We start from the raw sequence: 24,879 nt of genomic DNA on the forward strand, positions 1-24,879 counted from the left end.
CTTATTGTTTCTTTGCTGGTAACTGTATTGTCCTGTTATCTTCCTAAGATTATCAGAGGGTGATGATTTGGAAACTGTAACCAAGTCAACTTAAGAGGTACAAAAAATAAGAGGCAACAGGACAGCGAAGTTATTACTGAAGAAACAATCAGATTGGTAACGTTCTTACTAACAGTTATAAGAATTCTATACAGTCTCTGTGCCAACAGCAGAAGTTTAAGCGTGTAGCTTGTGTGAAATCCTGTTGCCTGAGCTCAGATTTAAGGATGCATGTAAATCTCATTTCAAGTCCAGCACAGTGCCTTTAGGGCTGGACAAGATGCTCCTTCCTAGGCAGGCTTAGGATCCATAGCCATGCTGGGGTGACAGATCAGATGATTAAAGTGAAGAACTGACTCCTCCTTTTTACATGCTGAGTAGGGTTGTAGAATCTGGAACCAAAAGGAGCGATGCCAGAACCCTCCAGTCATTCTGAGAGAAACTAATTAGCTGAACTTCACAATAAAGCAACAGTGGACTCAGACTGGAGGAGAGTTTGCAGGCCTACAAATCAGCATAAAGATAGGTAGAACTGTAAGATGTGTGAGATGAACTGAATTCAGGGAAAGAGGAAATCATGGATTTGTGTTCATATGAAAAGTTTGTAACAAATCTTATAAAATGTTCTGTATCCTTTTCTTCACCATGGCTGTTGTTCCATCAGTAAGCTGTGATGTGCTACTTTCCCCTCCTTCTATTGCAGGCTCCCCTCAGTGTGCCTCGGACCAATTCCTGTGTGGGAATGGGCGTTGTATTGGCCAGAGGAAACTGTGCAATGGAGCAAATGATTGTGGAGATGGTAGTGATGAGAGCCCACATCAAAACTGCCGTAAGTCCTCTCAAGTTCAGTCTTAAACGCAAATGGAAGAGGCACTGTAATGTGTGAGAGTCTGTCTGATGTTACTGAAGAGTATGTATAAGAAAGAAAGCCTGGACTGTGATAATGGGAGAGAGTTGAAGACTGAGGAAAAAGGCCTTTGTGGTTTTGCCAATTACAGACTGCACACAAGGAATAATGGGGAGAAGATTATGATCTCAGATATCAACGTTTGTCTGCAGAGACAGTGAATCCTAAAGACATGTTATTCTGAGCTCTGTTGTCCAGTCTAGTAGTGGCCTGCAGAGGAGAGCTCTGACTGTGAAGAGGAAACTTTCAGCCCAGCCTGTGCCCTTTCTCTCTCGCTCAACCTGGTTTGAAGGGTGACTGCTGCTAACAGCTGACGGCAAAAGCAGCTGCCTTGTGGTTTCAGCTCAGTTATCTTCATGTGTTCCTTTTGCAGGTCCACGAACAGGGGAGGAGAATTGCAATGTCAACAATGGTGGCTGTGCTCAGAAGTGCCAGATGGTACGAGGGATGGTGCAGTGCACTTGCCACACAGGTTACAGGCTCCTGGAAGATGGCCGATCGTGCCAAGGTGGGTTTTTGGAGCAGTAACCTCCTCCCTGCTGCTTTGATATGTCTGAAATGGATGGCTATGACAGGGTGCAAATCAGAGTGTGAAAGCATTAAGCAAGCTATAGATGAGATTGCCTGCTTTGTTGATGATCTATCTAATGGTAACTTTCACCCTTTCTCTGTAACGCGCAGATGTGAATGAATGTGCTGAGGAAGGTTACTGCAGCCAAGGCTGTACCAACAGTGAAGGAGGCTTCCAGTGCTGGTGTGAGCAAGGCTACGAGCTGCGACCTGACAAGCGCAGCTGCAAAGCTCTAGGTAAAGGAGAGTTCAACCTGCCAACACAACTGGAGGGTGTGTGTTGGTCCAGTTCTCATAATTATGTCTCTAGTGCTTTATTGGCAGCGTTGTGCTGTACACCAAGCCAACATGTGAGCAAAAGCAAGTACCTGGATTTGTATTAAATATGGCTGTTGGTGAATGCCTGTGAAAATTTGGTGTGATTTTTGATTACTCTTTCCTTTCTCTGTCAGCACAAAGGACCCTTACCTTCTTTGCCTGGTCTCTTGTCATTCCTGGTGACCCAGACCCTGGGACAAAACCAGCTTTCTGTGTCTGTCTTAACCTTTCCAGTCAGAGATGTTTTATCACACCTCCTTGTGGTTTGACCTTTAATGCTGGTCACTAATCCTGAATGCTGTGCATGGCTGCTGTATGGACATCCACCTTTTTTTAAGGACATCTATACACTTCATTCCTCTAATGTAGGAGCTGAGGAATTAGAAATTCCATTTCAAGTCTTAAGATATTAGGATGTTGATAGTATTTTGTTTTGTTTTCTCTGCAGTGAAAGTACATGCTGAGTTTATATCTGGCTGAGGCAGGTCTCAGCTGTGTCCTGTCCGTGGCAGGAGATGTAGGAGACCATGTGTTTGCATGGGTAGTAGATGGATATAGGAAAAAAACCACTGTTGTCCAGCTGCCAAGTGGCTGCCCAGTGGTATGGTTTCAGAGGCTGAGATGATGCGGCTTAGGTGGGACCTGGAATGATTACTTCTTGTTGAGTTAATGTTTGCCAGGTTTGAAATTGCTCATCTTTGAGTTGTTGAGGATGTGAAAACAGTTCTCTGAAGTGTTTTGCCTTTGGGGATTGATTTCTTGCTGCCAGTACTGCAAAACTATGTTCTGGTACTTGGTGCAGAGGGAATGGTAGGCAGGACCCTGTCAAATACTCTAACACTGTCCTTCCGTGCATTCTTAGGGCCAGAACCAGTGCTGCTCTTTGCCAATCGAATTGATATCCGACAAGTGTTGCCTCATCGCTCAGAGTATACCCTGCTCCTGAACAACCTGGAAAATGCCATTGCCCTTGACTTCCACCACAGCAAGGAGCTGGTGTTTTGGTCTGATGTCACGCTTGATCGCATCATGAGGGCCAATCTGAATGGTAGCAATGTGGAAGAGGTGGTTTCCACAGGACTGGAGAGCCCAGGTGCGTCACCACAAAAAAGGCAACGGTGTGGGGTGGGTGAGTGGAGGAAAGTGGGTACCCAGCATTCAAAATGAAGTGCATCCCCCTGAGCAAGGGTACGGGTTGGATGGAATAGGTGTGAGTGTCCCACTGGAGTTAATCTTGGCTGGTGGGAGGACTGAACTGGGCTGCTTCTGAAATGGAGAGAAAAAGGGAACTATTTTTCTGTGCTGATGCATGGTTTCATTCTGTGCTTCATTCTCTCTTGGAGATAGGTGGACTTGCTATTGACTGGATCCATGACAAATTATACTGGACAGACTCTGGGACATCTCGAATTGAAGTAGCAAACTTGGATGGCACTCATAGGAAAGTGCTTTTGTGGCAGAACCTGGAGAAGCCGCGAGCAATTGCCCTACATCCCATGGAGGGGTAAGTGAAAGTGTAGGACCTCAGTGAGCCCTCCATGCACGTGCTTCCAAGTGAGCATTGAAAACCCCATTCTTGGTCACAAAGGTTGCCTCTGGGCTCAAGCCTTCATTTGGTACTGCGAGTTTGGGGAACCTGGCAATGCTGGGAGCCTTCAGAGCCTTAATCCTGCTCTGGGCCCTTTGGCTTTCACCAGCTTGAAAGTGCTGGGTGTTACTTTGCTGGCTGTCACTTCTCCCATGGCTGTGACCCAGTGCCTTGCTCAAGGTCACAGGACAGATTGTTTTGCCCTGATAGGGAGTGATGCTGGGTGCAGTATGTGGGCCATGAGTTTTCTAGCCTGTCTCTCCCTGCCTCCTTCAGTACTATCTACTGGACTGACTGGGGCAACACTCCCCGTATTGAGTATTCCAACATGGATGGCTCTAACCGTCGCATCATTGCGGATACGCATCTCTTCTGGCCCAATGGACTCACCATTGACTATGCAGGACATCGAATGTACTGGGTGGATGCCAAGCATCATGTCATTGAAAGGGCTGACCTCGATGGGCGGAACAGGAAAGCTGTTATTAGCCAAGGTGAGTAACGGGGCTACGTATGGGGAATGCTCTCTGCAGTAAAGACAGTGGAGTAGCACAGTGCTACTTTGAGTTTCAGAGACATTGGCTTCTGCTTCTGTGCTTGTCTCTTGTTCTTTCACTGTGGAATGAATTCTGCCACCACTGAGGTACAGGGTTTGCTACCCAGTCATCAGTGGCCTCATCAAAAGGAGCACGGCCAGCAGATTGAAGGAGATGATTCTCACTCTACTCTGCTTTTGTGGGACCCCACCTGGAGTGCTGTGTAAGTTCTGGTGTCCCCAGCACAGGAAGGACATGAAACTGTTGGGGCAAGTCCAGAGGAGGACCACAAAGTTGATAAAAGGATTAGAGCACCTCCCTTGCAAAGACAGGCTGAGAAAATTGGGGCTGTTCAGCCCGGAGAAGAAAAGATTGCATGGAGACCTTATAGCAATCTTCCAGTACCTGAAGGGGGCTTACTGGAAAGCCAGAGAGGGACTCTTTGCCAGGAACTGTAGTGATAGGACCAGGAGTAACAGATACAAATTGAAGGAGGGGAAATTTAGGTTAGATATTAAGAAGGTATTTTTTACTGTGAAGGTGGTTAGACACTGGAACATGTTGCCCAGGGAGACTGTGGATACCCCAATCCAGGCAGTATTCAAAGCCAGGTTGAATAAGAGGCCTTGAGCAACCTGGTCTAGTGGAATGTGTCCCTGCCCATGGTGAGGGAGTTGGGACTAGATGATCTCTAAGGTCCCTTCCAACCCCTTTACGTTCTATGATTCTTTGATTATCTGATAGCAGAGAGGAATTGTCTGTTATATTAGTGTAAATGTTTTGAGCAGGTTGACTGTAGTAAAGCCTAAGGGGCAGTGGAAAGAGCTTTCCCTTATCTCCCTGCTAGCCTGAGCTGTGTTACACCTGATTATATCCCTGTGCTGGATGTCTATTACAGGGCTCCCGCACCCATTTGCTATCACTGTGTTTGAGGACAGTCTGTACTGGACAGACTGGCACACCAAGAGCATCAACAGCGCCAACAAATTCACAGGCAAGAACCAGGAGATCATCCGCAATAAGCTCCACTTCCCTATGGACATCCACACACTTCATCCTCAGCGTCAGCCAGCAGGTAACTGCGGTGAGGGTAGAGACCCAGTTGAGCCACTACAAGACCTGCAGGCATCCATCACCCTGTTAAGAGGGAAGATGGCCAGGCTGAACTCGCCACATGTGTGTCGGCACATCCCTGCCTGTGCCCGGGGCTGTTGCAGAACTGGCTCCACCGGCCGTTCTGCTGAGATCGCTCAGCTCCGGTACGTCGGAATTGGGTGTTACCGCAGCTCCCCCTGCTGACACCGGGCGTGGAGGCCTTTCAGTAGGAAATACCTGGGGCTTCTTTATGCAGGAGCTGTTTTGGGAGGGGGCAAAAACTCATAAGTGGTCATAGGAATGACTGCCACCTCCCTTATTCCTCTTCAATTGCTGTAATCTGCTCTAGAAGTGGATTTATTTAAATTTATTTTAAAATTGAGCTCTAAAAATGGAGTTAGTGCTTAAGTTTATACAGAATCACAGAATGAGTTGGAAGGGACCCACAAGGATCATCAAGTACAATTCTTAGCCCCGCACAGGACCATCCCCAAGAGTCACACCACGTGCCTGAGAGCATTGTCCAAGCGGCACTTGAGCTCTGTCATGTTTCCTTATTGTCAATTAACTTCTGGGTAGATGAGTTGCCATATCCTTGTGGGTTTTGACACCTCAGCTGATGTTTTTCCTCTTTTTGTTACTCTTTGTTTTATGCGTGGTTGTTTTCTTATTTGGCTACTTGAGCAGGGAGAAACCGTTGTGGGGACAACAACGGGGGCTGTACTCACCTCTGCCTGCCGAGCAGCAAGGATTACACCTGCGCCTGCCCCACGGGCTTTCGCAAGACCAGCAGCCATGCCTGTGCCCAGAGTAAGTGAGGTGGGACCACAGTCTGCATGCTCAGATGTTCAGTGGGTGGCAGAGGGTTGGCAGTGGGAGTAAGTATCAGCAGCACTTGCTTCCTAGGAAATGCAGCTGGGTAGACTGAGTTAGAAGTATTAAGGTCCCACCAGAGGATGCTTTACCTTTTTGATGCATTCCCCATTGTGCGTTCTCATTGCCCTCATTAGGCTTTATGGGGGGGGATACAGAGAAACTCCATCCTTGGGTCCTTATTTCAGGGCTGCTATTGACACTATGCTGCCTGACACAGCTGATGGTCTCCCTGAAGCTCCCGTAAGAGCTGTGTCACTAATGGATGAAAAATTCAAAAAATTGGTGCAGTTTCTCTTAGTTTGCAGCCAAGTGAAAGAAGTTGACCAACTATCTCCTAGATTTACAAGAGCTGTTTTCATATAGCTATTTCATTTGGAGGGAGGTCTGCGCCATTCTTTGAAGAGTATGACTTTGTTCCCTCAGCATAGGTTACCCCCCAGGAGAGAGCTCACAACTGCTCTGTTCCCCCTTGCCCATCCACCCCACCCATTGTCTCCCAGTGATGTTTTGCTTCCAGTTAAAAAAAAAAGGACCAAAGACTTTCCAATGAGAAATTACGTAGGTGGTTAAGGTTGTGGATATATCAGGGAATTGTCTGTCTATCACTGTGTTGTTGAACTTAGAGAAATTAAAAGAAGACCTTTCGACCTTTGATCAGGTCTTGACAAGTTCCTGCTTTTTGCCCGAAGGATGGACATCCGTCGGATCAGCTTTGACACCGATGACCTGTCAGACGATGTCATCCCCCTTGCTGATGTTCGCAGTGCTGTGGCTCTAGACTGGGACTCAAAGGATGACTATGTGTACTGGACAGATGTTAGCACTGACTCAATCAGCCGAGCAAAATGGGATGGATCAAACCAGGAGGTACAGTGTTAACTATGTTATGTGTGGAGGTCATCTATCCAGGAGACTGCTTGAGCATCAGATTTGACGCTGCTGGGATACTCCGGCCTTTTAGGGCACTGCAGTTCATGGTTGATTTTTTCTAGTTTGCCTAGTTCTGGCTCAGAAGAGCCCTGAGATCACTAGACACTTCATAGACAAGTTTCAGTTCCTTTGTTGTAGCCCTAAAAATCTGAAGTATTAAATCCTGTGTTATGTTCTACATTTGGAGCAAGAGTCATGCTCCTTGTGAATGCTTTTTGCACATGCCCTTAGGCTAATGTTACTATAAATGAGGGAACAGAGTTCAACGTTTGGATTTGCAGTTTGAACAGGCATGAAAAATAGATGTTTCTCCAAATGTAAGCCTTATTTGAACTTTTAAGTCCTTAATGCTCTCTCTTGTGTGACTTGCTCTGCTTGGGCTTTTGCCTTTTGAAAGTTAACATTGTGAGTGGGTAGTGCATTGGGCAAGTGCTTTCTCCCTAACGTCTAATTTCACTTAGGATCTTTTCTTTTTGTTTTTATTTAGGTTGTGGTGGACACTAGCCTGGAAAGTCCAGCTGGACTGGCAATTGACTGGGTAACCAACAAGCTATACTGGACTGATGCAGGTACTGGGATCCTCTGCTTTACCTAGACTTCTGTCTTTCTTATTCATCGAGAAAACTGAAAATCAGCTGGGTAGTTCTATCTGTCTCATTCCAAATTTGTCTGTTTCTGTTTAGCAAAAAATCTCATGTTTCATTTCGTGCTTGTAACAAAGCATGAATTGAGGTGAAACCCTTGGTTTATTTCTCTTTGCGGTACCCCCAGTACTGATTCTGTAGAAATATTTATAGTAGAAGTCAAACATCGTTGTTGTCTTGCTGCAGACCTTCCAACAGTGTATCTTGAGGTGCAGCAGGTAGTATTTGGAGGATGTTCCCTTGCTGGAGAGTTACAGTTTAGAGAGATGTAAGGAAGATTATTCTTTTTTAGCTGTTCTCTCATGCCTATGTAGATACCTTGGGGGCTTAGGAAGGAGCTGGTTTATGTTCATACAGGACTCCACATCAGTAACAACTACAGAGGTGACTTGAGAGAATGGAAAGTGACACTTTGAGCCCCATTTCTTACCTATCTTCTGACTATGAATGGAGTTGGATGGGAGGGGAAGAATGCATTGTTGTATGGAATTTTTTTTTACCTTATCTCTTGCAATTCCAGAGGTCTTTGATCTCTTTGTAATTTTCTCTTGATTTTTGTAGGAACAGATCGGATAGAAGTCTCCAACACAGATGGGACCATGAGAACAGTTCTAATCTGGGAGAACCTAGACAGACCTAGAGATATTGTGGTGGACCCTGTTGGAGGGTAAGAGATTCATTCTTCTGGGATGACACAGCAATTCTTGCATGTCTGAAGATGTTCAGGTTCTTTGATTTTGTGCAATTGCTTTTCTCACTGGTGCTGTTGTTCTACAACCTGACAAAGACTGAAACTAGAGACCTGATTTTAGATACTAATGGAACAAGGTCAGCAGGGATGATTGCCTGTTGTGCTGTAGAGCTTGCAGGAGCTGGCTGGTGTTTTCATTTGTTTATCCTGGGGATGTAATAGCTAAAGATGTGGTAAAAAAACTGTTGAGAATGAGGCCCATGTATGTTGAATTTGTGTTCAAGCTCTCTGCTTATCAGTTAGAGTTTTAGTCAGAAGGATATCCTCAGACCTTGTGGAGGTGGGGGTAGGATGGATAGGAAAAAGCTTGCCAACCATTGCTTTATAAGTGTTGAAGTCTTCAATGAAAGTGTGCTATTCTTTCCTTGAGTGGATTACTGGAAGACAGATACAACAAGAGTGTAAAGGGCCAGTGGTGGAGACTGGTAAATAATTGGTTTATTTTTAGACCTTTACCTATTTTCTTGAACCTTCTCCTACGTGTTATAATTAGACCAGCCCATGGGCAGTAGAAGGTATATAAATTTGGGTATGATCTTAGGTACATTACAAGAACCCAAGGCTGGACATGAGTACAATATTAGTCTAATGCTTCTTTCTGCTAGGGCTTGAAGGCACCAGGCTCTCTTGCTGCTCTGTAACGCTGCCTGGCCATAGAGGCAGTGAGAAAGTGTGGACATTCACTCCTATCTGGGCTTCTTTTCAGGTTCATGTACTGGACTGACTGGGGAGCCAACCCAAAAATTGAATGTGCTGGTATGGACGCCTCAAACCGCTTGGTGATCATTTCCTCCAACCTGACATGGCCCAATGGCTTGGCCATTGACTATGAGTCACAGCGCTTGTACTGGGCAGATGCCGGCATGAAGACCATCGAGTATGCCAGTCTGGATGGAAGCAACAGGAAGGTAAGGAAGCCATCTTTGATGAGGAAGTCTGGGAGCCTGAGATGTAAGTCCTAGAGCACAGAGTGCTGATGGCCCCTGCCTCTTTTTCCAGTTGAAAGGAAAATTTACAAATCAAAGCATAGAGCTGTTGTCACTGGGAGAAAAGAGCTCCCTTTCAGTTGCACACTGAGTGTGACAGAAGCTCCTTTTGAGCACTAACATTGCCTCATCACTCTCCTTTTGCTGTGACTGTATGTTATGATGTTGAGAGGGGGCAAGGGAAGCCTCTTCTCCTTAGTGACCTCTTAGTAATATTTTTTTCGGGGGACAATCTGACCAGGTGCTGATTGGGAGCAATCTGCCTCACCCCTTTGGGCTTACTCTTTATGGCGAGAGAATCTACTGGACAGACTGGCAGGCCAAAAGCATCCAGAGCGCAGATAGACAGACTGGGCAGTCTCGAAAAACGCTGCAGGACAATCTGGAGAACCTTATGGATATTCATGTTTTCCATCGGCACAGGCCACAAGGTACAGAGCTCACCCCAAACCACACTGAGCTGAGAGCTTGCTCAGGCTCTGCTGTGTGGCGTTTTTCTCTTCTGCAAGAAGCTGACCTGTCAGCCCTCATGGTGTAAAGTGTCTGTTTGGAATATGAAAGCATGAGAGTTAACCCTCAACTTGGTGTTTGAGGGCATTCTAGAATGCGTTTCTATAGCTGTTGCATCCCTTTTTTGTGTGAGTGCCACTGGCTCATGGATTTCTTGTCCTCTTTTCTATAGTACATACAGCCTGTGAAGTTAACAATGGAGGCTGCAGTCACCTGTGTCTTTTGGCACCACTTCCAAAAGGTTATAGCTGTACCTGCCCTACAGGGATCAACCTGCAATCTGATGGCAAGACCTGCTCCCCTGGTGAGTTGCAGTTTTGTATCACAGCTACATTTTGCCTTTGCCTTATTAGAGAACAAAGTTCACTTTTATGTGCTTACCTACTTTATACCTTGAGAAACCCATTTGGTGCCTGTACCTTCAATTTGAGTGGGAATTACTGTGGAGAAACTTACTGGTTACTCGACGGATGAAGAAGAAATTTTTCTTGAAATTATATTGGGTGGCTAAACCAGATGCCACATTTTCCCTCATACTTTTGCCCTAATCTTAAGGTGAATTCTTTAATTACAAGGTGCTGTATTCTTTAATAGGTCTGATTACACTCCTCCCATTGACCCACTTTTGGAGGATTCTTTCTGTGGAAGGCACTTGGCTTCAGGCCATTGTACATCTACTTTTTCTCTTTAGTGGGAAAAAATGACTCCTAATTCCCATTTCCCACACATCTTAGAAGTAACTCTTGTATGAATGCACTGCTTTTCAACTTGAACGTAAAGAAGCATTAAATGATGCTCAGTAAAGCTGTACACAGACTGTCCATAAACCAAGATCTGCCTGAGACACTTTCCCTTTTCCACTGAAGTGGGTGTAACCTCCAGAATTCGATAAATACAGTTGACTGAACTTGTTCCTTGCTGATATCTGTTCATTTTCAACTCTGCAGGAATGACCAGCTTCCTGATCTTTGCCAGAAGGACTGACATCCGGATGGTCTCTCTGGATATCCCCTACTTTGCAGATGTTGTTGTCTCAGTCAATGTCACCATGAAGAACACCATTGCTATTGGAGTGGATCCTCGTGAAGGTCTGAACTTCTTAGTGTATCTGACTGTGTTTGAAAGGCAACAAGTGACTTCACATCTAAATGTCTGAGTAAAGACCCAGACACAGATCTTACTGTAGCTTTTGGGTTTGGGTAGGTTTGGGTTTTTTCTAGTATGTGCTGCAAATAATTGCTTTCCAATAAGGAAAGGAATATCCTTATAAGAAAACAGAGAACTCCAAAACCATGGAAAAATGCTGCCTGCTGTACTGAGTGAGGTGGGACTCTACTACTAGCTGGTAAAGTGTTATGTGTTCTCTGTCCTTGTGTAAAGGTCAGAGCGTCATTACTCCTACATATTTGAGGGAGAACTGGAACAAGATAATTTGTACTGTTTTATTGCTTTAGCTTAATAATCTTTTTTCTGTTGTTATTTCTTTGCAGTCAGATCCATTTTGAATGGTGTAGCTGGTAGTCAGAGACCTGGATCAGTTTTTTAAGGATTTTGCTGTTTGGTTGTTGGGATTTGTTTTGGTTTTGTTTTGTTCTGGGCTTTTTTCAAGTTTCTTTTCCCTTTTCCATGCAGGAAAGGTTTACTGGTCAGACAGCACACTACGGAAAATCAGTCGGGCTGCCCTTGATGGCTCACAATTTGAGGACATCATCACTACAGGTGAGGGAAATTTTGGTCTGAGAACCCGTTGCCTCCATGCTCCATGAAAAGTAATTCTCTAATACCCTGGTAGAATAAATTTTTGGTGGAAAGGCAAGCAAAGCCTAAAGCAGCTGCCTTATAGATGGACAAGAGGAATACCTGAAGTTCCTGAGTAAGCTGGGAGAATAACCTGTGACCAATGTCTTTGTATTTTCTCAGGTCTGTTGACTACAGATGGGCTGGCTGTGGATGCTATTGGCAGGAAGATATATTGGACAGATACAGGAACTAACCGGATTGAAGTAGGCAACCTTGATGGCTCCATGAGGAAAGTCTTGGTCTGGCAAAACCTGGACAGCCCTCGGGCAATAGCTTTATACCATGAGATGGGGTTAGTGTTTTGTCAAGAGATTATCTAAGGGTTAACACAGGACTTCTGATCTCATTTTCCATAATACTTGCTGACTTTTCCCCAGGTATATGTACTGGACGGACTGGGGTGAGAATGCCAAGCTGGAACGCTCTGGGATGGATGGCTCTGGACGTGTGGTGTTGATTAGCAACAACCTGGGCTGGCCTAATGGACTGGCGGTGGATAAGGCTGGATCCCAGCTGCTCTGGGCCGATGCACACACTGAGGTCTGATTCTGTTCTTCAGCATTATTTGTCTTTGGGTCTTTGGTAGCCTGGGGGCTTTTTTGAAGCTCTTGAGCAAGCTTTCAAAAGAGCAAGGGGAATGTAAGCTTTTCTGAGAGCTTGGGCAATGGGGGGAGGGTGAACCTGAATAACATCACTCGCTTAGAATCTATTTCCCTCTTGAGTGAGTGCTAGCAAGAGGAGCAGTGCTTTTAGTATGGAACTGATGTTTTACTTCTTCCTGTAGCGGATCGAGGCCGCGGATCTCAACGGTGCGAACCGCCGCACCCTGCTGTCTCCAGTGCAGCATCCCTATGGCCTCACTTTGCTGGACTCTTACATCTACTGGACTGACTGGCAAACCCGCAGCATTCACAGGGCCGACAAGGACACTGGTGCCAACGTCATCTTGGTGAGGGCAAACTTGCCTGGCCTTATGGACATTCAAGCTGTCGATAGGGCACGGCCCCTGGGTAAGTTCCTAGGCTGCCCCTAAATCACTGGGGGTCTGTGGTGACTAGGACAGTCCTTCAGAGCTGTCACTGAAAAAAGTCCTTTGGTGTGAAGCATGAGTGATAGAGTAACTTCTCAAAAATCAGCTTTTCTTTTCTTCTTCCCTCTTCTTTAAGTATGTTTGTACTTTTCCCTCTTTACCCAGCCCTAAAGGTCTAGTCTTTGTTTACTGCTGCATGCCTTTTGATGCCACTCATCCCATTTCCTTCACTGGATTGCACTGACAACCTCATTCTCACACACAGCAGAGCCACTTTCTTAGGAGGACTGGATGAGTCATGCCCTATTAGGCTTCACCAGAGTCTACTGGCATTGGACAATTTCTCTTTTATAACTCCAAAAGACACTAATTCCTCTTAAACTGGTTGCTGAAATCTTTTTTCAAGTTCTAGTATTTTGTCCCAGTCATTGCAGGTTTCATCTTCCTGTCTGCCACTTTGTTTTGCAAAATCTCTGCAGCTTTAGTTGCTCTTAATGCATATCATGCTCTCCAACTCTTCCGTAACAGAGTCAATTCTTTGTTACTCTTTGGGGACCCCATACAACCCCATCTTGCCTCCTTGTTCTTCAGTGGAACTCGTTGCTTTGTGCTGTGGCTTTGTTTCAGTAGAATTTCCCCAGTGTATTTCTACAGAAAACTGTGCTGCTTTTTCTGTGGTTTCTAACAGCAGAACATCACTCCTTACAGTGTAACTTTGCAATACTACCTAAAGTTGACCAAAAGTCTAGAGCCATAATATCCCCGTTGTCTTCTTCCCACTCCCTGCACCTATCTTCTGAGATTATTCCCTCACAATAAAGTAGTATGCTGGGTTTTTTACAATTAAAAAAAATGACCCTAATACGTCAGGCACTTTCAGCAGGCTTTTCTGATGCCTTTGTTTACTTGCCACTGTGTGTAGCTAAGTTGAAACAGAAGCTTCTTTGTCAGCCTGGCCTCTGGTGCATTGTCACACTGCTTCCCCACAGGGTTGGATCTTTCTGTCAGCATTACCATTTGTAGCAGTAATGAAGCTAAACTGCAGTTGCATGAATCAGTGGGCATTTGGCTGTTCCTTTTTCCATTGGAAAACTATGATTTGCAAGGAATGCAGGTCAAGATTTTGCATTTTATGATTCCTCTTCTTCTGGGCCTTCCTGTTCTTCTTGCCGACCGTGCCCATACCCACCACGAATCATGGAGAGGAAGGGAGAGTGTCTCTATATGAAGGGCTGTAGATTCCCAGCAAGGCTGGGGTGGTAAGGATGAATTCAGCTACTGGCAAGTTGTGTGTGTATTTAGCCTTTTATGTATAGCTTTGGTCTGTGGGATCCCTAAACTGTGCTTTCCCTGTTTCTAAAGGCTTCAATAAATGTGGAGTTCGTAATGGTGGCTGCTCCCACCTTTGCTTGCCTCATCCCACTGGTTTCTCCTGTGCCTGCCCCACTGGTATCCAGCTGAAGAGAGATGAGCAGACATGTGACTCTTCTCCAGAGACCTACCTACTTTTCTCTAGCCGTGCTTCCATCCGTCGTATCTCGCTGGACACCAGTGACCACACAGATGTGCACATACCTGTCCCTGAGCTGAACAATGTAATTTCTCTGGACTATGATAGTGTGGATGGCAAGATTTACTACACAGATGTATTTCTTGATGTTATCAGGTAGGTACGAGTCATCTGCTTTGCCGGTGCCCAGGTCACCCAGCAACTTGTGCTAATTGTGCCACAGTGAGCCATACAGAGAGTGTACCAGTAAATTGGGTAAACTGATATGCTGGCACTAAACCACTACTTACACCTTCTCTTTGGTACACTATATCATTGAATTAAATGCTGAAGGTATGTTTAACCTAATGGAGACTATGGGGAAAAAGGTATTAGGGAGGTAGGAGTATGCAGTGGCCCTGTGGTTGATGGTGATAACATACGGAGGTGGGAAGGTTTTCCAGGAGCTACCCATTCCTCACTGCCATTTGTCTTTGGTTTCCATCCAGACGGGCTGATCTGAATGGCAGCAACATGGAAACTGTTATTGGTCAGGGTTTGAAGACTACAGATGGCCTGGCAGTGGACTGGGTTGCCAGGAACCTCTACTGGACAGACACGGGACGCAATACCATTGAGGTAGCTAGACTGGATGGAAGCTCCAGGAAAGTGCTGATCAATAACAGCCTCGATGAGCCCCGAGCCATTGCTGTCTTTCCCAAGAAGGGGTAGGTATGGGGTTATTGGTGGGGCAGGGAGAAGGGCTCTATAGAGGCAGATTGGAAGAGGAGGTTGTGGGAGGAAGAAGAGAAGTGCCATGTGAATCTGCAGGTACCAGCAAGGGGATGACTCCAAGTGACATGTAGTCATGTAGTCAGGCAGACAGTGAATTTGAAGGTTGGTAGATAGCTGTGAGAACCAGGCTACAGACCGTATTGTCTTTCTTGAACTGAAGAAGCTGACGGTTTCATTCATAACCAGAACTTTCATTAGGGTAAATGAAATGATCTTTTCTTCTTCCTTTTCTCTTCTCAGGTACCTCTTCTGGACAGATTGGGGTCACATTGCTAAAATTGAACGGGCAAACTTGGATGGCTCTGAACGAAAAATCCTGATTAACACTGACCTAGGATGGCCCAATGGATTGACTTTGGATTATGACACCAGGAGGTCAGTGAAAGATTTTCTTATACTTGCATAGGGTTAAGGGATGTAATGAATTTTTTGGCCCTCTTAGCTTTGTTTATTGGAGTGGCACTTTGTGTTTGGGTTTGTTTTAGGGGTGGTTTGTTTTCTGTTTGGTTGGTTTTTTTAGTGGGTTTTTTTTCTGATCTATCTTATGATTCCATGATCTTGGCTAGTGAATGACTAGAAAGTGAAGAGGGGTTGTAGAGATGGAATCTCTTTCCCTGTTCTTTCAGGATATATTGGGTGGATGCACACCTTGATCGCATAGAGAGTTGTGATCTCAATGGGAAGCTACGGCAAGTGTTGGTCAGCCAGGTGTTGCATCCTTTTGCTCTGACACAGGTAAGATTTTCCTGCTGCCAGTGTTCTCCATAGTGTGTTGATGAGTTTGGACAATGGAGTTTGGGGATGGGGAAGTGTTACAACCTGGGGAAACCAAGATGGCTGAGGAGATAATACTTTTATCTTCTCTGGAGCTAATAAAGGAAGTTTGTCTGGACTCCTGTGGGGTGTAGACAGTAATCTTCTTTATGGTAAGAGGGTAAGGATTTGAAAAGGCCTTTGTTTTGGGCCTTCTGCCACTGGGGTATGTTTTTTCTGGTTATCTTGTGTCTACGTGGCTAAACATGCTAACAGCTGTGATTTTTCTTTGCTGTCTCCCTGAGCAGCAGGATAGATGGATATACTGGACTGACTGGCAGACAAAATCTATCCAGAGAGTGGACAAATACTCAGGGCGGAACAAAGAGACAGTCCTGGCCAATGTTGAGGGATTGATGGATATCATTGTGGTTTCCCCTCAGAGGCAGACAGGTAAATAGGAGGACCTTGATTCAGGCAAATGCTAATTGTAGACCAATGGAACTCTGAAACCACTGTGCTACTATGAATATCTAGTGAGGATGACATCCTTTCTTATACTCAAACTACTAATACATCTTCCCTCAGCACATCCCTTGTCTACCTCTGACTTTTCAGTCAAGTACATCTAAATGATGTTCTGTTAGAACTTTGATTACTGTCACTTTCTGTATTGTTCACCTGACATTGTGTTAAAACAGAAGAATGTGAGCTTTTAATTTTTTCATCTGTGCAACTGTGTTGTCTGGGCTTCTGTCTAAGCATTTCCAGTGCCTTTATTTCAAGACTGCCCTAATCTGATCAGTGTGTAGCTGTTGTCATCCCTTTGTTAGTCAGACAAAGGGCATGTGCCAAAAGCGTAGTAACTTGCTGGATTTCTACAAAGTTATCTCTGGCTGAGCAGGAAAAAAGGCAGTTGCTCTCATCTCCTACCTGGTCACATGCAACATATTGAGAAAATTGTTTGTTCCTTCCAGGTACTAATGCTTGCGGAGTGAACAATGGAGGCTGCACTCACCTCTGCTTTGCCAGGGCTTCTGACTTTATCTGCGCGTGTCCGGATGAACCAGATGGGCGGCCCTGTTCTACTAGTGAGTTTACGAAGTGTCCCTTGGGTAGTAGCTTCCATAAGTGAGTCACTGCTACTGCTTATGCAGTGGCAACCAGAGCAGCTGAGGCTCTCCAGTGTATAAACCTTACGCAGAGTTGTATACTGGAAATGAGGCGGGTGGTTGTGAGCTATAGAGCCTTCTGCTGACAGACTGGGTTTGAGATGGGAAAGCTGCTCATATGATTTATAGAGTTTCAGAAATGGCCAGTCAGACTTGTTCATCTGTCCCACAGTGTTGGGGTCCTTCTTATTCTTCTCTGTTGTTCTAGTTCCTGGTGTGGTGCCCCCTGGTCCTGAACCAACCAGTGTGAGGGAGAGAAGTCAAACACCACCTGGCAGAGTAGATACCTCAACAACCAAACCTCTCACGTCTCTGGAAGCAGCGGAAGGAAAGTAAGTGCTCTTGTTCTCTTGGAATTGGGGTGTGAAAGTCACAGCTTTTGCAAGGTGCCACAGCTTTTGCAAGCCCCCTCTGGTTGTCATCATCCAAGTGTACCTATCCCTAGCCAGAAGAGGCTATTCCAGCTCCAGATTTCATGTTCTTAATGGGGGGAACATTATGACAAAGAATGCAGAACAATGTTGAGCTGGCAAGAAAAAGGTGCAGAATCTTCCTGTCCTGTTGAAATTGTGTCTAGGCTGACTGCGCTGAAGTGTTTTAATCCTCCTTAGACCATGTGCCATTTATTTGATTGATTTTTGAACTCCTAATTTTGAGAACTCTTTTCTGAGAGGAGGGCTGGGGAGTGTTGCTTTAATTCACTGACACATCTCAGACCTAATGCAGACATCTGAGGATGTGCTTCTGCCCTGGCTACAATGGGATAGCTTGCTTGGGGCAAAACAGAAACTTGGCAGCTCTAATATTTAAAGTTACAATGCAGGTAGTTAAGAGACTTTTTTTTCTGCTAATTCCCTAGAGCCTGCTATGTATACAGCTCACAAAAAAATTATGTTTCATAATATATGGCTGAGTTATTTACAAAACAAAACTTCCACTTTGCTGAGTGTGATTTATTGGATAAAAAAGTCCTAGTGCTGACTCTGAGATGTTTGGATTTCTGCTTCAGCACAGATGCTGAAATTTGTTTTCTGATACATACACATGTGCACCTGTGTACCTGAGAGGTGAATCTAGAACGACTCAGATATAAGGATATTGCAGACTGATGATTGATACGTACATGTGCACACCCCTGCATACATGTGTATATGGTCCTCTCTTCTCTGGATACAGAAGAATACTGAAGAAGAGAAAGGAAGACCTCGGTTGTTGAACTGGAAATTGAAGGGATATCAGTGCTAGCCCATTCCATCCTGGTTTTTTATACTTTTGATACTGTTGATTCTACTTGCAGTAACTGTTTGTCCTTCTGTCATTCAGCTGCTCTGACAAAGATGCTAGGCAAGGCTTGTGTACTCATGCCAACGAGGCAGTGTTGGCAACCATGGGTGAGTTCCTTTCTTTAACTCCTCTCCACCAGGGTTGTTCCTCCAGATGTGCCAAGGGCATTCAGTCCATGGTGTCTGAAATCCAAATTTCTGAAACTCAGACTCAAATTACTCAAATGCCTGCAGGGCAGAGCAAAGTGCCTCTAAGGGTGAACATCAGTCACAGACATTTATTAGCCTCCCTGGGGACTTTACCAAATGACACTTTGGTCTGAAGAATAGTTCTGTTTTCTTTCATGCCATACCTCATCCATTGGGTTCTTCCCATTAATGATACTCTTCTTCACTGTTCCCTTTTGTGTTGAGTTGAAGATGGTTGATTTAGGGTAATTGTTTCCCACTGCAGGAGTAACCTGTCAGCAAGGGGTCTGTCGCTTCCTTTTCCAAACCTATGACAGAGATCTCAATGCTCCTTGGTTTGTTGAGGCCTGAGTGGGAGGAAGGATTGTAATATGTTTGGTTTCATATGAAGCCAAACAAAATCCTCTGTTAAACCTTGATGTGCTGACATTTTGCTTTATATACTTCTGTATGGGTAAACCTCCCACATTAGGCATTACATCAAGGCCAGTATTATCCAGTGAAAGTTGAGTGCATAAATTATCCTTGATGTTCACTTTCAGGAGAAGGACTGCATGTCAGCTACATAATTGGAGGTCTTCTCAGCATCTTGTTTATTTTGCTGCTTATTGCTGCCTTAATTATATATAGGTAAGTGATCTTTTTTCTCCCCTTCCTGGCCAATAGGAAACTCTAGGGTTGTAGGAGAAGAAAGCTCCTGAAAGTACTTAATCTTTATTGTCATTTACAACCCTTTTGTTCTCCATTGGAAGCAGTGCTTGATGATTTTATTTGCAAGGTTTGAGTCCTGTGCCTCTGAAGTGTTGGGAATACGATTCTATTATCTGAAGTCTTATTTTCTGCAGAGGCCTTATGAGTTCTGGACAGGGATAGGAGATAATTCATATCGCAGTAGATGTACGAGCTCATGTGCTTTCTGCCAGATAACTTCACCAGTTCCTCCCAGTATAGCTTTTGTGGTTACATGGCAGTGCCTTGCTGTACTTGTAGCTAGTAAATGGACTAATGGCTCAAGAGCCAGGTGAAGCCAGCATTTCCTCTTTGAGGGAAGTGAAGATTACTGGAGCTTTCCACTTGCTGAGCACTCAGGAACTTTGGATCCTGGCAGTAGGGCCCTGTGTCCTTTCTGACCGCTTTCTCCCTCTAGGCATAATAAGTCCAAGTTCACGGACCCTGGCGTGGGGAACTTAACCTACAGTAATCCCTCATATCGGACATCTACCCAGGAGGTGAAGATTGAATCGATTCCCAAACCAACCATGTACAACCAGTTGTGCTATAAGAAAGAGGTAAGAGCTGCTACTAAGGACATGAGAGCCCACCTCAAGCTGCTGTTGAGTATAACGGGCCTTAGTATGTGAAAACATTGCAACTTGTCAGCATTTAATTCTCAGACAGAGGAAAACAGCTTCAATGAATTGTTGAGACTGCTAAGGAGGTCAGCCAGCAGCACTTCTTTCCCCGTGAGCTGTAGTTAATTTGACTTCTCTGCTTCTTTTCCCACTCCCACAGTATTTCATGTGCATTGGTTGCTGACCCTCAAAGTACATGAGTAAATTGTAATTGTCTTCCTTGGATACAGGTCTCAGTTAGTGACTGTTGCACCAAGGTTGCTTTGGACAGTCACCAGGGGAACCAGGCAGCCAGAAGGGGTTTGGTAACAAGAATGTGGCTCCTGGCTGTGCACTGCCTGGAAGGGGTGGGATAGATTAAAAACCAGAGCCCTCATTAAATAGAGCATTTTCAAGGCCTTCAGAGGTCCACACTTATGGCCACAGGATGGAGAGGGTTTAATATGATACCTTGCAGCACTTAGTTTCTCCTCTCTTTTTTCCTCAGAAGCTTTCTTATCACTCAGATAGCTTCTCATCTTCTCTCTTCTGATTTCCGTCCACATCCTCACGTCAGGTATCACTACTCTGTGTGTTTGATCCTGCCTCCCTCACTCAAGTTCTGTTGTGTGGCTTAAGCGCTGTCCCATATACTAATTGCTCTTTCTTGGGTTTTTTTCCCCTCCTGCTTTTATGTCCTTAAACCAGCTCTACTGTCTGTTAAGAAAGTATAAGTAATTCTATCTGGCAGATTCTTTGGTCTGGGCTTTGGCTATTCATACTCTATATATGAGATTTCAAAATGATCATTTCTGCAGGACTATTTATGATAATCTGTTAGATCACTTAGTTCCCCTAGCAGGGATCACAGCAAGACTTATGCAGGGGAGAGTTTTCCCTGACTTGGTTTTCAAAGTTACTATGAGATAGATTTCCCAAACTTTCATGCCATTTTAGCCTTATCTACAAAGGATAAGCCAGGATTATTTATCTGGGAATCTAAATCCTTTCCACTTTTCTCTTAATTCTGATGCTGCTGGATATACCCAAATGTATATTTCCCCACCCCCTCTACTTCCCCCTCAGGGATATATCAAATATTCTAATGCTCCTTATTTGTCAGTGAGCCGAGTTAGGCAGATTTCACTACTTTAATCTCAGTGTGGTCCCTTTTAGCCTCTGATCATTTCCGTTGTTCCTGTATAATCTCTTTCCCTTGTATCACTATGAGACTCCAACTCAACAGTGGTATTCCAGCTGTGCTTTCCTGAGAGGCAAATCTAGAATGGCTCAGATGTAAATATATTTCGGACCTAGAATTGATTCCCTGCCTACTTTTGCCGTGAGGTTTTTTGTCTGTTTCTGCTTCCCATTTTGTTCGGTGGGGTTTTTTCTTCCTTTTTAAGTTCAGTGTTCTTACTCTTTGCTGTCAGGGAATCTGTACGGTTGAATTAGAAGAGTGAGCTCATCTTCATTCCCCTTCCATGATTTGAAGTCTTATGGAATTTGGAATGAGAGCTCTTGCAGGAAGAATTCGTCTAGAGGTGGTAAAGAGCTGAAGGGAAAGTTAGAATGGGTTCTGCCATTGTGGAGTTAAAGCCAGTGGCTGTTTCCATTGAGGTCCAGCTTTTTTTCTGCTTCACTGTCTTCATCCCAGCTCTGCATTGCTCTTTGCCATATTTTTATATAGATGTATTTTTTTCATTCATCTTTCTGCTCCCTAGACTGGTCCTGACCACAGCTACACTAAAGAGAAGATCAAGATTGTGGAGGGGATATGCCTTTTATCGAGTGATGATTCCGAGTGGGATGACCTTAAGCAGATTCGGAGCTCTCGAGGAGGGATCCTCCGGGACCACGTCTGTATGAAGACAGACACGGTCTCTATCCAGGCTAGTTCTGGTTCACTGGATGACACCGAAACTGAGCAGCTGCTACAGGAAGAACAGTCTGAATGCAGCAGTGTGAACACAGCAGCAGCCACTCCTGAACGGCGTGGCTCACTCCCAGACACGGGCTGGAAACACCAACGCAAGCCCTCCACAGAGAGTGAAGTCTAAAGTGCACGTGACTTTGGAAAATGCTCTGACCTTCCCTACCCTCTGCTCTGCACAAAAAAGACAGGACTGTGCCTGCTAGGCAAGGAAGGGCACAGAGACCAGCCTCTCTCACAAGGGGCCCTGAGACTGGGACTGCCTTTCAGCAAGGAGCTTGGGCAGCTGTGCTGTTGTGGTTGGAGAGGGAGAATGGGTGGGTTGGAACCCAGAGACCCTTTTGACTCATTTTCACTGTCTGTGGTTTATTTATATGTTCCCTTTTCCTGGAAGCTGCCACGTTAACTTCTGCAGTGACTCCCCTGGCCTGAATCTGGTTCAGAGTCCGTGTTCCCTGGCAACGTGCAAGTCCTGTGACATCCAGCTCACGGTCAATGCCCATGAAGAGAGCAGAGCTGCCTCATTGCTGGCTCCTGGTCACAGAAGTACCCCTAGTCATTCCAGCACTAGCAGCACTCTTTGAGGCTTGGTGTTGAGGGGTCTCTGACTTGAGAGAGGTCTTGGTATAGATGGGGTATAATTTGCGGCTCAAGAGGACACTGACACAGCATCAGGTCACCTTTTAAAAGGCATAAAGAGGGTAACCACAGTTGCCATGACTCACTTCGTGAGAACATCACTGCTTACTTTTTCATCTGCTACTAAAAACTTTAGGGAATGCTCAGATTGAAGCACTGTGTCTGTTGCTGGCAGCGGACACTGCTCCCTTTCTCCCCTTTCCCGTTAAAACATGTTTCTACTCTGGAAAAACAGGAGTCAGCAAATGGCCCTTTCGGAACTGTTCCCTGTGGGTACTGGAGTCTGAGTGCTGAACTGGAGGGATGAAGAGGTTGGTATTTCTCTTAGCTCTACAGAGCTAATGGGAGGAAATGGATCTCAGCAAGACCTAAATTCTACTTGACTTAGCGTAACTGATATATAAAAAATGAAAATGAAAATCTTCTGGGTCCCCATTAGTCCCAGTTTTGCAAGGTCCCACTTATCTTGGCCTTTAGGACCTCCCATAATAAGGGACAAGAGAATTCCTAGGTTGAGTCTTTCCCAGGGGAATGCTCAGTGCTGATAGTTAGGAACTGCTTTATTACTAGGCTGAGCCCGTTTGACCTAGAATGGGAGACAATAATAAGGGAGCTGCAAGGGCCATTTTAAGTAGCTGTTTATCAGATAGAATTGCACTTTAAATTCTTCTGTTACCACTGAATAGCCCTCCTTGCCAAGTAATTTTTCCCATCAGCTGCATGAGCTTCAGTTGTTCTCTGGCCTTCAAGGCCTTTACCCTCTGGGGAATGTCATCCTACCCTTGCAGCTACAGCCCAGCAGCATTTGGAGCTGAGGCTTGCATGCTCCCAAGGACTATTGCCACCTTTTCATATTCTCTTGTCATCTGTTTGTTGAGAAGGAAAAAAGATAGAGAAAATATCTCTTGACACTTCTTAAAAAATGAGATTTATATTAACCCCTCAAATCCCTTGGATACCATCATGGTAAAATATTAAGCATTAAGCCAGATACTTGGAAGCAGAACTTTCCAGTGAAGAATTTCTCACTGCAAACTCTGTAACCTCTTTATCTCCTAGAAAGAGGTCAAGTACATTCCCACCCACGGTGTAAAGAGAGCAAAACATACACTAGGGGTATGGTTTAGAGGTAGGGAGAGGGTGCATCTCCCATGCGATACTTTTCCACCTGGTTAAAAAAAAAAAAAGGAAAATCACCCTATGCTGCTCTAACTTTGTTTATAAACTAACAGGCTGGCTACCCCTGAAAACACAACAGTTGCCAGTAGGTTGGCTGTACTTTTTACAGCAGAGGTAGCTTTGCAGAAAGGGGAAGGTTGCGGCTTCAGCCTGGCTAGGTGGCTTGAAACTCTGTCCATAACTGCACCATTGGGCTGACTGGTGTATATTCCTGTGGAAAATGAACTGGAGCTAAGGCTTGGAAATTTCCCTGTGTTAATGTGGGATTCTTCCCTATTCCCAGAGGGATTTATTTTTATTTTTTTTTTAATTAGATTTTTATTTAATTATTTATTTGGTTGACTCCAGCCTGGGAAGCATTGATTTTGTTGGGCAGAGGCACTTTCGGATTGAGGTGTGGACTCAACTGGGAACTGAGAGAGGAGTGTGTATCACTGACACGGACCTTGCCCGTCTAAGCCGCCTTATGCAGGGACAACACCGGAGGGCTCAAGTGTAGGCAGAAGAATCAATTTGAAAAGAAACCACGTGTAGGGGCAGGGGCATCACGGCTGGGAGTGAGGGGATTGAGGCGGAAGGCTGCGACTTGTCGGAGAGCAGGGTTTCTTTGGGTTTTGGAATGAATTTATTTGGGTTTTTTTCGCCCCAATAGCCTTAGTGAACATGTGTTCACTAAAAATCATGAGGTGGGACAGGGGTGAAGGGAAACATCTGCCCAGACCTGTCACTTGGGGTTCAGTCAGCCTGTTAAAATAATTGCTGTCCGAGTCACAAGTGTGGAATGGAAAGGAAAAACACAGTCTTTTCAACAACTCATGGTGCTTGTGATCTCCACCTTGATCAATATTCTCTGCTGCTTCTTAGGAGGGACCATGCACACTCCAGCCTAACAACCATTCACAACTGCTCTCTGCTCCCTTCCTCAAACGACTATGGTGAAAAGGAGCAACAAGATGTCACACAGCCTGTCCTCTATCAGTGAGGTGGGCAGAAATTAGTGTCTTCTTCCTAGAGACAGCCCCAGTGAGATGCTGTCTAGGGGTTGCATCATGGTTTCCTGTTCTGGGGAAGAGAAGACCCTCGTTGCACTTAGGATGTAAAGAATGTAGAAAGGCTACTGGAGGATGATCTCTTGAGCACTGATTTACTATGTAAAAAGCAAACCTCTCTCCTGTCTGTCCTGAGCTAATGTCAGTGATTTCCGTGTGTTCCTGTGTAATGGTTTTAACGTTACTCACTGGAGACATTGGACTTTCTGGAGTTATTTAACCACTGTGTTCAGTATTTTAGGGGTTGATGATAATTTAATATAAATTTAGCTTTTCTTAACTACTCTGCCTGGCTTTTGGTTGTGAATCATGCATGTTATTTGGACTCTCCTTTGAAAGAGGAGCTCCCAACCTGTTTGCACAGAACCTCAATTTTGCTTCATTTGAGAGGAGCATGAAGGTAGAAACAGATCTGGGTTCTTCGAATAACCTGACTGTAGCACACACTGTACCCCTTTGACTTTGAATGAAGGGCTCAGTATCTGCA

The 24,879-nt window shown here is 45.0% G+C and overlaps 1 protein-coding gene across 4 annotated transcripts in view; it reads left to right on the plus strand.

Moving 5' to 3' along the window:
- LRP4 (LDL receptor related protein 4) overlaps positions 1-24,673 on the plus strand; it is a 95,208-nt gene extending 70,535 nt beyond the window's left edge. For 2 of the 4 annotated variants that reach the window (XM_027886542.1, XM_027886522.1), the window contains 30 exons: positions 743-868; positions 1,320-1,454; positions 1,628-1,753; positions 2,697-2,927; positions 3,182-3,338; positions 3,699-3,916; positions 4,857-5,033; positions 5,738-5,863; positions 6,588-6,796; positions 7,347-7,428; positions 8,065-8,170; positions 8,961-9,162; positions 9,482-9,671; positions 9,923-10,054; positions 10,698-10,838; positions 11,383-11,469; positions 11,671-11,842; positions 11,928-12,090; positions 12,335-12,560; positions 13,943-14,246; positions 14,579-14,797; positions 15,105-15,239; positions 15,491-15,599; positions 15,926-16,070; positions 16,595-16,708; positions 16,998-17,121; positions 18,113-18,180; positions 18,804-18,891; positions 19,409-19,550; positions 21,317-24,673. In XM_027886542.1, coding sequence (XP_027742343.1) covers positions 743-868; positions 1,320-1,454; positions 1,628-1,753; positions 2,697-2,927; positions 3,182-3,338; positions 3,699-3,916; positions 4,857-5,033; positions 5,738-5,863; positions 6,588-6,796; positions 7,347-7,428; positions 8,065-8,170; positions 8,961-9,162; positions 9,482-9,671; positions 9,923-10,054; positions 10,698-10,838; positions 11,383-11,469; positions 11,671-11,842; positions 11,928-12,090; positions 12,335-12,560; positions 13,943-14,246; positions 14,579-14,797; positions 15,105-15,239; positions 15,491-15,599; positions 15,926-16,070; positions 16,595-16,708; positions 16,998-17,121; positions 18,113-18,180; positions 18,804-18,891; positions 19,409-19,550; positions 21,317-21,652 — 4,790 coding nt within the window. In that variant the 3' untranslated portion in view covers positions 21,653-24,673. Of the gene's footprint in view, positions 1-742; positions 869-1,319; positions 1,455-1,627; positions 1,754-2,696; positions 2,928-3,181; positions 3,339-3,698; positions 3,917-4,856; positions 5,034-5,737; positions 5,864-6,587; positions 6,797-7,346; positions 7,429-8,064; positions 8,171-8,960; positions 9,163-9,481; positions 9,672-9,922; positions 10,055-10,697; positions 10,839-11,382; positions 11,470-11,670; positions 11,843-11,927; positions 12,091-12,334; positions 12,561-13,942; positions 14,247-14,578; positions 14,798-15,104; positions 15,240-15,490; positions 15,600-15,925; positions 16,071-16,594; positions 16,709-16,997; positions 17,122-18,112; positions 18,181-18,803; positions 18,892-19,408; positions 19,551-20,100; positions 20,170-21,316 lie in introns of all 4 variants that reach the window. The other 2 variants (XM_027886552.1, XM_027886532.1) reach the window with 2 other exon arrangements.
- The last annotated feature ends 206 nt before the right edge of the window (positions 24,674-24,879 follow it).

Source organism: Empidonax traillii, unplaced genomic scaffold (genome assembly GCF_003031625.1).
Source record: "Empidonax traillii isolate 1590-97213 ecotype Southwest subspecies unplaced genomic scaffold, ASM303162v1 scaffold11:size2795301, whole genome shotgun sequence".
Lineage (NCBI taxonomy): Eukaryota > Metazoa > Chordata > Aves > Passeriformes > Tyrannidae > Empidonax > Empidonax traillii.